The 14,444-nt window shown below is 41.0% G+C and overlaps 1 protein-coding gene across 10 annotated transcripts in view; it reads left to right on the top strand.

Moving 5' to 3' along the window:
- Positions 1-14,444, top strand: part of FGGY (FGGY carbohydrate kinase domain containing) — a 412,479-nt gene that overhangs the window by 87,403 nt on the left and 310,632 nt on the right. Inside the window, exon 1 of one of the 10 annotated variants that reach the window (XM_041771247.1) lies at positions 1,250-1,281. The exons of the other annotated variants lie outside the window; for them this stretch is intronic. Within the exon in view, the coding sequence (XP_041627181.1) occupies positions 1,265-1,281 (17 nt within the window). The 5' untranslated portion in view covers positions 1,250-1,264. Of the gene's footprint in view, positions 1-1,249; positions 1,282-14,444 lie in introns of those variants that run through there. 10 annotated transcript variants of the gene reach the window in all.

Below are 14,444 nucleotides of genomic sequence, written 5' to 3'. Positions count from 1 at the left end.
ATAGAGATCTCATTTTCCAGGTGACGTGTCTGAATCTCAGAGGGGTCTCACTCTGGGGTTGAAACCCGTGGATAGAGTAGCGATTAGATTTTGAAGGGACACCTCTATATCACACATTGCTTAAGGGTCCCTTCTCTGACCCTGAGGCATCCCTCAGACAGACAGGGCATTGTGGTCCTTGTGGTAGCTGACATTTGCTTCGTATCCAGAGGGGCCGCCTCTGTTGGACAGCTCTATTGTGAACTTTGTCATTAGGCCTTTTGAATGTGTTGTACTTTGTGATTCTGCGGACCTAGTTTTAGTCACTGATGAAAGGTATAACAGTCAGTCCTGGGGCCCATGCTACTGTGAAGGCTTGCCTGTGTTTGAGACCTACGTCATGAGATGCACAAGGTGGCGTGGTGTGGAACTTGGAAGACTGGTGTCTGGCGCAGCCAGGTCACCTTGGGCCTCCTGGCACTTGGTTTCTTTGTCTGTAAAACTTGGTGGTTGGATTAGGTGATCCATTTAGCCCCCCTAGGACTAAAGTTCTCAGTCACTTTGGATTCTTTCTTAAAACTCATTCCTTTGTAGAAAGTTATTGTTAAACTCTACCATTATAATTCAACCCTTTGGGCTGGAATTTGATGTCAAAATCCTATATCTTTTTCTTTTCTTTTTTCTCTTCTTTACTTCTGTTTAGTTTCTTTTTTTTATATATACCTTATTTTGTTTTTCTTGTTTTCTTCATTTTCCTTCCTTCCCCTCTCTAAATTATTGTCAAGGGCCTTTGAAGAGAATTCTTAAATGTTATTAAGAAATTGCAGTCAGGGAGTCCTTTGTTCCCAAGCCATTTAGAAGATTGCTTTTCCTTTTGTTAAATACAAAAAATTGTCAACCTATGTCATTAAAATGTGCCAAAAAACTGCATTCACCAATAAAAAGTGTCAGCTCTCATTATTTCCCAGATATTATTCTTTTCAAAAGCTGAGCGCTCTCCCCCGGCTTTCTAAACAATCTTCGGCTCATTCATCTTCCTGGTTTCGTTACATTTTTGAACTTCTCTGGGTCTATATAGGGTGGCAGCCTGTCTTTTAAAAATTAATGGGTTCCAAATGCCATTCAAACCTATTTCCGCCTCAACCTCCCGCTCCTCTCTCTAGCCCTGCCTGTTAGGAGTCTTATTCTGTATAAATATTGAGCTGGAGATAGTTTCTAAAGAGGTGTTTGGACTTTTAATTAACACTGACAGCCTGTCTGCTTGGGATTTTGCTCTGCTGTCTCCATGGAAAAGTCAGGCAGGTCAGTATGGAGAGGGGAGGGAGGCTCCACAGTGGATATGTTCCTGGCGGCTGGCCCCAGAGACACTGAACTCTGAGCCAACCATGAAGTCATTTTGAATTTAAGGAGTCTTGCTAATCCAAAGCAATGTGTCTTAATTTGACAAAGTAAAGGCTGCCCGATAAGCAACCCTAACTACAAGTTCTGTGACAGGGGGGCTGTTTGTAAGTTTAGATTGTGCTAGAGAAATGTGGTGCTGTGGAAGAATGGGCTCATTTTCTTCTGTTTACTCCTTTTCCCACCCCATCCCCCCTCCTCTCCTCTCCTCTCCTCTCTCTCTCTCTCTCTCTCTCTCTCACTCACTTTGGCCCAATTCAGCCCTGCAGTCTGGCCTCTGCAGTGGCTTGATGTGAAATTTGAGAAACATATGTAGTTTTCTATTTCAGGAAAATGATCTCAGGGATTGAATGTGGGTTTTTTTTTTTTTTTTCTTTTGTTGGCTGTTAAGCTCTGATCTTGCCCAGTGTGGCTTTTTGATGATGGGAAAGAGGCTTCGAAGTGCTTTTTATCAGAATTTCATGTAATAAACCTGAAGGCTTGGTTTCTTTAGTTCCGCCCCCAGCCCACGACACAATGTCATCTATTCTGGCAGAAGTGGGAAGAAGTGTGCATTGTTCATCTTACAATCAATTCATTGCTGCTGGCACACATACACAAAAATGGCCACTGTGTCTGTCTTTCACAAAAGCTATTTTAAATGTAGTTCGGTGGAGGACCAGGGGTCTGCATACTGTTGCTCATAAAGGGACAGAGATCCATGGGGGAGAAGTCCGCCTTTGTTTGGGCTTGGAAGGGCCAGTATTCTTCTTTGTTCTGGAGGTGAGTGCCAACAATGGGCCTAGTGCCCTGGAAACCAAACTTCATTGATCCAGCCATGCAAAGGAGGTACAGGCCAGCATTGCTGGGGCTTGTCGGGATAAGGGCCAAGTGGAGTCAGGCAAGTAGGCTGGGGTGAGGCTGACGTGGGCACTGGCTGAGAGGTGGGAGGTGAACTCAGTATTTTCTGTTAGGTCCAATCCGCCACATGTCTGAAACATGGCTCCAGCCCTTGGAAGCATCTCACTCATGGTGGAGAAAGGCTCCATGACTGTGGTTATCCACCAGTCATGAGCTTCTTGAAGACAGTAGCATATATGTTTTCATCTTTGCATCTTCGGAGCACTTGCTGAATTAACAAGGGAATGATGTGCTTCGATGGAGGTTTCCACAGGATGTGCTGGGGATATAGAGAGGGGATCAGCCTACTCACCCTCAGGCTTGGGGTGAGGTAAGGAAAATGAAGCAGAAGAAAGCACAGGAAAGGCATATCCAAAGGGAAGGGAGCTGACATTCCTGGAAGTATTATGCAATCTAATACTTACATTCTATCATTTTTACAGATGAGGAAAATAAGACTCAGGTCAAGCCATGCATTGACACGGCTACTAGGAAGCAGAGAAAATCTGAAGCTAGATTTCTGTGGCTCCCAAGCCATTCCTCGTGTTATGGCCCATCTTACTAGCAGAGAAGAAAGGATGAAGACTCTAGTTCCTCTCACACTGAAGTTGGCTCTACTTTCTTTTTTGTCCTAGGGGTGAACTGCCTCCTTTGGGTTCCCAAGATCTGGCATTTGTTGTAGTAGGTTGGAAAAGTTTAAGAGACTTGGGCATTAGCAGAGATGGGCCTCCCATAAAGTGAATGCAGTGAAGCTTAAGCTTGACTCTCACTTGTGTGAACCCTTCTGAGTGCTGGCAGTTGTTGGGAGTTGTAAAATATTTCAAGTGAGGAGAGGTTGCTAAAAGAAGTATTTCTACCTAGGCATTTCTGATCTCAGAAAAAATAAGACCTCAATCCCCAAAGCTCAAGCTGTTTGTTTCAATTTTTTTCTTGTAAATATTCATCATTACACCTGATTTTAAATGAATAATTTAGTATTCCTTTTCTCAGAGAGTCCCCACAAATAAAAGCTTCCAAACCTGGATTTGCCCTGGGAAGTGGTGTGAGAGGAAGGAGTCCTTCATGGAGGAAAGAATGTGAACTATGGGGTAGGAGGCTGAGTTTGGATTCTGGTATAATATGAGAGCCTGGGAACTGATGCTGTGACCTTGAACCATTTACTTACCTTTTCTGCACTGTATTTTCCTCCTTTGTACCTCATAGGCTTGTTATAGGGACAGAAAGAGTTCATGTGTATAGAACTTCTAGGACAGCCTGCTAAGGACTCAGTAAATGTTAGCTGCCCCTGCCACACTGTTCTACGTGACTCAATAGATGGAGCTTAATACCAGTGTCCGCCATTAAAACATTGATCTTCTGAAGGGTATAGTGCAAGGATAACTCTAGACTTCCATTAAAAATCCTACAGATTATATCACTTTAGGCGTTTATTTCCTTGGCATCCTTGACCGTCATCCAAATGTCTTCAAATAAATTTTATTATATGGAAAACTGGTGATATTTTCACAGAACTGAGACATGAGCCACCTTCATCTTCTGCTGCTCTTCAGCACACACCTGCATTCCAGCCCCATCCAACATCCTCCAAGTCTCTGGGCCTCTTCCTGTCCTCTTGCCTTTGCATATACTGTTCCTTTTCTTGAGACTATCCTTCATGCCCTCTTTTCTTTTTCCTTTTTTTTTTTTTTATAAATATTTTATTTATGTATTCATGAGAGACACACAGAGAGAGGCAGAGACACAGGCAGAGGGAGAAGCAGGCTCCATGCAGGGAGCCTGATGTGGGACTCGATCCCGGGTCTCCAGGATCAGGCCCTGGGCTGAAGGTGGCGCTAAACTGCTGAGCCACCCCGGCTGCCCCATGCCCTCTTTTCTACTTGGTGAACTGTTGCTGTTGCTCATCTCCTAGGGCCCATCTTCAATGTCATGTTATTTGTGAAGCCTGTCAGACTCTCCAGGACTTCTCCTCTTTTATACACTTGACCCTTAACCAGCATGGGGGGTTACTGGCACTGACCCCCACGTGTTTGAAAATCCACGTATAAGTTTTTATTCCTAAACAACTGTCAATTGTTGACCAGCAGCCTTACCGATAACATAAAGAGTTGATTCACACATATTTTGTATGTTATGTGTGTTATACAGTGCATTCTACAATAAAGTAAGCTAGAGAAAAGAAGATGTTATTAAGAAAGTCACAAGGAAGAGAAAATATATTTATAGTATTGTGCGGCATTTACTGAAAAAAATCCACATGTAAGTGGACCTCTGCAGTTCGCACTCATGTTGGTCTCGGGTCAACTGCACAGTCACTGTTTCTCAGCATGTTTTCCTTCTACTAGTCTAGGAAGCTCTGGAGAAAGAAACAAGAGTTTATTCACCTTTGCAGCCCCTGGTGCAGAGTGTGACACATGTTAGGAGCTGAGAAATTTGGGGGCATTGATTGGAAAGAGTTTCTCTTGTCACTGTTCTGTTTCAGAAGTCATAATACTCTTTTTCAGAAAAGCTGTTTGGTGTGATTACACAGAATCATGTTTTTCCATTGGTTTATGCTCCACTCTAAGAAATGTACTTGACACCTGATGGAGCTTCAATTTGAAATGACTTTCTAGCCTTTTCTCTTTGCTTCCCTGCTTTTAACCTCTGATTTAAGCAGATAGAAATTGGTAATTAACTGCTTAAGTTGCCTTCCTTGCCAGACTGCAACTTTGTGAGTGCAGGACCTTGTATGTTTGGTCCATAGCTCCATCCTTAAGCCTTGACGCTGGGATCTGTACGGAGTAATTGTTCTAGATGTAGAAAAAAGTATATTAATAATAGTATTGATAGTCTAAACTAATTTCAGATACCTAATATGTGCTGGCACATTGTGAGTACGTGGGATACGCTAGCCCTGTCTGTCCTTCAATATCGCCGTGTTTTGGGTACTGGAATTATCATGCAGGCTTTGTAGCTAAGGAAGCTGAGTCTCAAAGCGGCCAAGAAACTTGTCCAAAGTCACACAGTTAGCAAGTGATAGATCTGGGATTTGAACCCAGGCAGTTGGTCATAGAATCCAGGCTTTTTACTGCTATGCTAATTAGTACTAATTAGCTCAGTAACTTTTTTTTTAACTGATTATTAAGCGAGTCTAATGAGACCTATTTTTCAAAAGAGTTCATTTGTTAGGTGATTGTTCATTTAAACTATGGTTCTTCAAAGTGGGGTGCACAGACCAACATGAACATTGCCTGGAAATAGATTAGATAGATAGAAATGGATAGATAGAAATGGATATTTTCCAGTCTCACACCCACCTGCCGGAGTAGAAACTCAGAAAGGGGGACCCAGTAATCTGTGTTTTAACAGATCCTCCAGGAGTTTCTGATGGGTGCAAAAGTTTGAGAACCACTTCCTAAGACTAAATTATTTCCTCTGGAATTTTACTCTTTTTTTTCTTTGTCCTTTATATTTGAGGGTAAAAAATAAAAACATTTTTTCCAGGTTTATTGAGATATATTACATTGTATGTTTATGGTGTGCATTGTGTTGATTTGCTACCCTTATGTATTACGAAAGGATTACCATGTTAGCATTAGCTAACACCTCCATCACATCCCATAATTATCATTTCTTTTTGTGTTGTGAACATTTAAGATTTACTCTCTTAGCAACTTTCACGCACATAATACAGCACTGTTGACTCTAATCACTATGCTGTATGTTAGGTCCTCACAACCTACAGCTGGAAATTTGTACATTTTGACGAACATTTCCCCATTGCCCCAAACCCACAGCTTCTGGCAACTACCATTTTACTGTTTCTATGAGTTTGGCTTTTCCACATTCCCCTTATGAGTGACATCATTTTGTCTTTCTCTGTCTGACTTATTTCACTTACTATAATGCCCTTAAGGTCCATCTATGTTTAGCAAATGGCAAGATTTCCTTCTTTCTCATGGCTGTGTAATACTCCATTGTATATATTTACCACAACATCTTTATCCAGCCAGCCAGCCACTGATGGACACTGAGATTTTTTTCCTCCATATCTTGGCTATTATGAATATGCTACAATGAAGATGAGAATACAGATATCTCTTAGAAATCTTACTTTCATTTCCTTTGGATCTATACCCAGAAGTGGGATTTTTAGATCACATGGCAGTTTTACTTTTGATTTTTTGAGGAACCTCCATACTGTTTTCTATTATGGCTCTACCAGTTTCCATCCCTTCCCACGGTGCATGAGGGTTGCTACTTGCCAGTACTTAGCTCTTTCTGATGATACTTATGGCTTTTCTTTAAATGAGTCCTACTTTTGGATATCTCACCTCTGTGTACCTCTGATTTATGTGACATTTATATGGGGGACCAAGCTCTAACCTTAGTGAATGTTTTTGTTAAGGTTCTTGAGAGATTTTGAGGTTTTGGGTGTATCTGTAGCTTGGTGATGGTTTGTTGTTGTTGTTGTCATTAGATTTTGTTTTGTTTTGTTTTGCTTGTTTTTTGGTGCTGATAGATTTCAGGATCTGGAGCTTTAGGAATACAAAACCCCCTTCCTCCAGCCTTCTTTCTCAGGCTCCTCTAATTGGAGGGTGAAGAAGGAGCCCAGAGATACAAGGATTACAGAGGGAGGGCAGGTAACAGAATCAGGAAAGGAGGAACCTCTTTCATGTCTTTACACTTCCCAGAAATATCCTTGGCTACTATGGACGTTGGTTTACACGTGGTAGAAAAAAAACAAAACAAAACAAAACACTGGAATCTGAATTGGAGTTGGAATCTTGGTTTCAGCTTTTTTACATACGTGATTTTAGGAAAGTGACCGTGCTGAACAGAAATTTCTTCATCTGTGCCATGGAGATAGTATACGTACTTGATGATGATGATGGTGGTGGTGGTGGTGATATGGGAATTTATTGAGGCACATGGTGAACATTTAAGTTCTGCCTATTATATTTGTATTGAGGGAAAGCAGTAAGAGCTAGATTTAGTCACTAGCATCTTTACCAGACAGTCTTCTGAGAAATGGATTGTAGGTTTGGCAGAGCAGCAAGGACTCGCAAGCATTCCTAAATGGCTGGTATTCCATGGAGTGGAGTTCTGGGAGGTCCACCAACCAGAGAAAGCCAGGCACCAGGTTGAACGCTTTATGTCTTAAATCTTTTTGTTTTCAAAAAGGTATCTAAAAGTGATTTAACAATGTCAGGATTTAGACATAAGTTTTTTGTGTATGTCTAAGAGGCCAGTGCTACAAGTCAAGGCCTCGGGACTGGAAAAATATTGATGCAACTGTTGGAGGTACATGGTATTTGACCTTCTATTAATAAAGACAAATTATTGCATTTCTGTGATATTTGAGTCTCCCAGAACTTCCCTTAATTCCACTGGTATTCCATTCCACAACTACCGGGGCTGTGGGGACGAGGGACACAGGGTTGTGTTTCTGATTAATGAGGTGGAATCTCAGTCTGATTTACTAAACTGAAAGTCAGAGAGGGTTCAGATAACAACATAGCAAAATTTCCTGAATGATAACAGGCACAGAAATAATGCGAGTATTTGGTGGCACAGCAACAATTTGGCCAGAAGTTATCCACAGGATAGAATGCAAGTCATGGAGGAAAAATAAGTAGGTAAGCACAGCTAAATAGAGGGCAAGGCAAATACAGAGCAGATTAAACTGGGAGCAGAAGGACTTTGCTGGGGGAGGTCTTCAGGGACATCTGCAGGATGTAGGCAGTGGAGTGTCCACATGGCTGTCTGCTGGCACCATCCCACTACACGGACTGCTCCTTTTCACCCAGGCTTTAGTGGCAGGTCACGCTGGCATAGAAAGGTAGGGAAGTATACTCTGCATTACTTAAAAAGAAATCTCAGCTTACACAGAGCTGTGTATTTTTTATTGTCGCCTTTGCTGCATTTGCAGGGAGCACTTTGGAATCCGCTCGTGAACGCCTCAGACTTTAAGGGAGCTCATTCTTGTTTGACAATAGACCCATCAACATCCATTCTTGCCAACTCTTTGACCTTTGGAATAATGTGCACTTGGGTCTGACCTGTCAATGTCTGTACAGATCCGCCCACGTCAAGGACTCAGTATTGTCGCGAGCACATCTGAAGGAAGGGGCCCTTCTAATTTTGCTCCTCCAGGACCCTTTTTGGGAGAAACCAACTGCTGCTTCTTGCCTTAATGAGATGTGACTATGGAAGGATTGAGTCTGTGGGGCCTCAACTTACATTATGATCCTGTCCCCTTTTATTACAAATTGCACATGATGTTTTTAGCCAATTGTGTCAGCATTTTTTAATCTTCAGCTGCCATCAATTTTATCTGATTCTTGTTGGTCGTGATTATTGGATGTAAAAGTATAAAAAGAAAAAAAACAAGTCTTTCCAAAAGTCATTTGTACTGGGCATACAGGATATGTTGACCTTTCCACATGGATCTATCTGGGGGCTTTTGGCCATGTGGGTCAGTTCGCATTGGGTTTTGGGACCACTCTATGTGTGTTTCAGGCAATCCAGATGTTGTGAAATTTTGCAGAATGAGAAAGAAAAGCTAGAGAGAAATCTGATTTGATTTGACCCGAATGAACCCGATTGGCTAATTAGGACAATGCAATTACTGATGGTTGAACTTGTTCACGTCTTTACAAAATAGGAATGAATAGCATTGCTTTATGTTTACATAGTTCCCATCTTTTTAAAGAACTCAAAGGAGCATCCCTTTCTTTATGCCCTGTTTCCAAAATATATCTGAAGTGTTGTGCGTGATTTCAATATGTAGGCACATCATCATGAAGGACAAGTGAGTGCAGTGATCATATGGGAAGTGCCTGAAATTGGGGATGAGGACAGCCAGTCAAGATTCCAGCAGCTATGAGGCCTTTTGGTATCTATTTCTTCATCTGTATGGTGAGGATAGTAATAGTCCCTGTATCAGAGGGTTACTGTGACCGTTGACAGGTAAAACATTTACATAGTAATTCTGGCACATGATCAGTTCTCAATAAATGCTCTTGAGTTGTTTTTGGAATCAGTCAAATATGAATTTGTGTGTCCTTGTTGTCACTTATTAGTTGTATAGTACTGGGCAATAATAGTAAAAATCAAAATGCCATTTATTGAATATTAACTTACAATGCCAGGCCTTACGTTAAGTATTTCATTATTTCTCTCTTAATCCTTTCTCTAACTCTCTGAGGTAGGTAAGATTATATATCCATTTTATAGATGGGTAAGGAAGATTTAGAGATGTTAAGAAGCTTGCTCACCATTGTTACAGAGCTAGACTAAGAGCAAAGCTGAGTCTCTCTAAATTTCTCTTTTAAAAAAATGATTTTATTTATCTATTCATGAGAGAGACAGAGAGAGACAGAGAGAGAGAGAGAGGGGCAGAGGGAGGAGCAGGCTCCATGCAAGGAGCCCGATGTGGGACTCGATCCCGGGTCTCTAGGATCACGCCCTGAGCCTAAGGCAACGCTTAACCACTGAGCCACCCAGGCATTCACCTCTCTAAATTTCTTGTTGTAAGTTAGCTACTTAGGTTTCCTCGGCCATGGCCTTATCATTTGTAATAGGAATAACAATAATTATTTGTAGGGGTTATATATTTTACATAAAGTGTTTGGCACTTATAGGGCACTGTTGACAAGGGGCACTGTGATATTATTATCATCTTTGATAGGATGTTTCCATACAACAGAATTTAATTTTCTTTTTCTGATTCCTCATACCATATGTATACCTGTAGGGACTGGAAGAAAGTTCTTAAGGATGGGTTCTTGCATATCTAAGAACTTTAGGATAGTACATATAATCTAGAAGTGGATGGACACTAAATCTGGGTGCCATGTAAGGAAAAGCACAAGTGTTCATGCACTTGAACAGGTCCGTGGCTTGGCCTCAACATCTTGCTTTTCTGTTTATTCTGAAGGTTTTTTGAGGAAAATGGCTCAGTTAAAGACAAGCATCTGGGAATCAAGTAAGTTTGGATGGTCGGGTGGAGTCTGCATTATACACACATTTCTGGCATTTAGAATAGACAAGAGTCCTTTAGACTGGTATGTACAGATGTAATATTCTGTGATGTTTTAGCCTCTATGTCTTACCTTAGTAAGTGAAAACATATTATAGAATTAGACTGGGGGCCACTTCCTTATTTCTCTCCTCTCCTGCTTTAGTCAGATCTTCCATATGAAGGATCAACGCCCACTTCCTTCACTTATTCACTTACTCTTTCCCTTCTCAACCCTCTCTGGTAGTTTCAACCTTACTATTTCACCTAGAGAGCATCCCTTATCCTTTTACTGTGGTTTATTTTGGAAACACAAACCCCAGATGTTTCTTCTCACCTGCCTATCAGTCCCACATCCTCCAATGACACAGAGTTTTAAGGAATTATCCTCTTATGGCATATTCTAAAGTTTATGATTTTATTTTATTTATTTTTAAAAATGTTTTATCTATTTATTTGTGAGACACAGAGAGAGAGAGGCAGAGACACAAGCAGAGGGAGAAGCAGGCTCCATGCAGGGAGCCCAACGTGGGACTCGATCCCTGAGCTGAAGGCTGATACCTGACCACTGAGCCACCCAGGTGTCCCAAAGTTTATGATTTTAAAGATTGTTTAGTGGGAACAAGATATGTCTTGGGGACTTCATTTTTCTCTAACTCTTTCATTTTATGTACTCTATAGTTTTTAAAATTTTGTATCAGACACTTTATCATCATTGTTTTTGTACATAATTTTGGAGTTTGGCTTCCTTGTGAAATTTGGGGATTGTAAAATTGACATTCTGCTCTTAATTCACCTTAATAAGATATGAAGAATTCCAAAATGGAACTTTTACTTTTTTTCATTTTCTTTTTGGAACTTTTTTTGAAAGCCTCTTGATATAAGTGGAACTAAACAATCAAACATTGTATGTATTCTTTATTGTTGTTTTACATTATGAGTGTTAGAACCAAGCAGTGCCATAAAGATGAGAATTATCTCATTTTTAATAGTACTGTGCTTTATATTATTTATCTTTTTTATGTGGACTCATAGTCTCAAAAAAAGGTACAGTGTTCTTTGTCAGTTCAACTAGGTAATGCCCTAGCTCTTGATATTATCAATCTATTATCTATTATCAATCTATTATTAAATTATTTTGCATTTTTAAATAATTGATTTGGTACATGATATTAACAGTTTTCAAGATCATCATTAATAGCATTTTGCATTCATAATAATATGAATAATATGAGTAATACTATGTAATATTCAGCTTACTGGTACGTCTTCACCATATAAAGCCCGTAAAGAATTTTTTTTCACCTCCCCAGGTGGATCTAAACCACTTACATATATTTAGAAGTGAATATTATGATATTAACAATAAATCTCAAACTACTTTGTATTAATGACTGTTGTTAAACTATCTAGATATGGAGGAGACTCTGGTGATGATCACACACAGGTTAAATTAGTATCAGAATGGATATTGAAAAGAATGCCAAAGACTGAGGCCAAATATAAAACTGATAGTGATGAGTAAATGCTTTTGCCATGCTGAACTTTAGTATATTCCTGATTGATCTCCGTTTTAGACATGTAGAAAATTTTGAAGGGTCTGAGATGTTAAGTAACCTGCTCAAGGTCATATGGCTAGTTAAGTACTTGCTAGGATTTAAATGATAAAACTCATGCTTTTAACCACTGCACTCCTGTAAGCTACTCGATATGTATCTGTGTATTAAGGAAATCAATCCCCTCAAGGAATTGATTCTAGGGATGAAGATAAGTAATCTTCATAAACTGTAAGTCAAAGTGAAAAATGTTGTGACTGCAGAATGAACAGCATAATAAGAAGCATATGAGTGGCAATAAATTGTGGTGGGATTAGGTACAGAATGAGGGAGAGAGTGGGAGAGAATAGCATCTCAGAGAGGTGGCACTGATTCTGGGTCCCAACCCTTTCCTTAGAGCTACCACACAACCCTTATTCACTCCTGCCGTAGAACATATTATTTAGTGTTTTGACCTATTTACTTATTTTTAACCTCCCAGGAGACTGTAAGCTCTCTAAAGGTAAGCGCTAAATCTGTATCTTTATCACTTAGCATAGGAACTGGTTTAATAAATATGGGATGATGAGTGAAGGAACTGTGTTTGCAGAGCAAATACCATGGGCAGGTGAAGATAGGACATTACAAAGATATGAACATGAATGAAGGTATGAAAAGTGATTGCAAGTTCAGGGAACAGTGGGTAGTGTAGAGTGGATACAGCATGAAAATGTAGACTGGAATCTTGTGAAGAGTTGGGTCAGCCATGTGTACTGATACATCATAATAAAGAGTGGTATGTATTATTAAGATTTCTGAGTACATGCTTTTCTCGAATGTACCTTCATCTGTTCCAAGGACGAAGATGGAGGACTGACAGCCTGGGATACATTATGGGAGTTAAAAGGAAATGTTTTCATATCCCCCTCTGCTACTCATCAGCTGTGTGACAGTGGGCATGTGACCTAGCTTTGTGGTTACATAGTAGATAATTGAAAAGATTTGTCGAATAGATTAATAATAGCTTTTTGTAAGAAGGTTTTGAGGCATTTGCGATGCAGCTATATAAAAGACGTAGTGTACTGTGCCTGCTACTTACTCAATGAATGAGAGACAAAGTTTAGGGGCTTCCAGGCATGAGGGACACTGAGCATTGGCAAGGTAGCAGCTCTGTGGCTCAGAGTGGCTGGTCTATCTGGAACAGAACTAAGATGGTCAAGGGAGGGGGTCAAATCTCTTGGGATATGGATTATTTGGCTCCGAGGGTCAAGAAAAAGGTCCTGTCTCAGTGAGGCCCTGGAGTGCAAATCAAATAACAGGTGAGATGGTCAGCTCTTCACACCTGACCTGGAGGGGAGGCCTGGGTTCATGGGTGCCTGGGCATGGTGGCCCTGTGCTCCTGAGCCCTTGGACTGAATGCTGGGATGCAGGCAGCACAGTCAAGTCTGGACTCCCCAGAGCTGTTCAGCCCTTGCTGTGGTCTGAATGAGGTTTACCGTCAAGGTTTGTAAGGGTCATGGAAGAAAGGAACTAATGCATCTTGATAGTCAAAAAAGTAAAACAAGGTATTGAGATACCGGTGAGCTGGATGCATAAGTATCCTTTGGTTTTACAAAGTAAATTATCTTTTTCTTTCCTTCCTTCTGTAAATGGTCCTGGAGAATAGCATTTTTCTCTTTACTGACTGACCACGCTTTGTGTATATCCAATGTACAGATTTAGAGAGCTGTCCATTTCTTTATTCTTCACACATTCATCAAAGGCCTGCTGTGTACCCTTTCTTTAAAGGTTGTGGGGCTGAAAGCAGGGGTCCCCCGGACAGTCACTTGGCAGTGCCATTAGCGCCTAACAGAAATCTGGTAGGTTGTAGATTCTGCAGTAGCAAAAGGGAGAGTGATCAGCTCCATCCAGGGAATCAGGCAAGGTCTCATAAGGTAGGAAATGAAGGATGAGTGGGAATCTACCAGGTGGATGATGAAGGCCACCTGACAAAAAGGCAGCATGTGCAAAGGCGTAGGCAGGAAAACCATGGTCCCTCTGCAAAATTGTGAGCATGTGTCGGATTTGGAGAGAAGAATAGAAAATCCTCCCATACTTTACTCAGGTTTGGGGTTTTAGGAGTGGTTTTGGTATGAGCTATGGAACCAGACTGCATGGCTGTAAACCCTGGCCCTGCTGCTACATGGCTTCCGTGATCTTGGGCCAGTACCCTAACTTTTCTCTCTCTCATTTTCCTTATTTGAGATAACAGTGTGGTTGTGAAAATTGGAATAATAACATAAAGCACTTCGAACAGTGCCTGCCATATGAGTTATTATGAATGATATTATATGTAATTATGTAGCTAGCAATTATTCTTAAATTTCAACCTGTTGTCAAAATGGAATGACCTGGTGAGGATAATATTTGGAAAAGTAGCTGTCAGCTGCATGGGGTGGAGTGTCAGTTGGGACAGAGATCTGCTGCTCGAGTTGGGGAAGTATCACAGTATTCACGGGGATGTTGGAGGGCCCTGCTAGTGTAGCCAGAGCGGAGGAAGAAATGGAAAATGCTAGGAAGGCAGACCCATTGGGATTTGGTGGAAGATGCAGTGGGGGAGGGGGAGAAGCCTCTTCTCTGAGTATTCGGGAGTCATGCTAGATGGATGCTGA

This window comes from Vulpes lagopus, chromosome 10, assembly GCF_018345385.1.
Source record: "Vulpes lagopus strain Blue_001 chromosome 10, ASM1834538v1, whole genome shotgun sequence".
Lineage (NCBI taxonomy): Eukaryota > Metazoa > Chordata > Mammalia > Carnivora > Canidae > Vulpes > Vulpes lagopus.
This window is presented reverse-complemented; position numbering and strand designations above follow the sequence as displayed.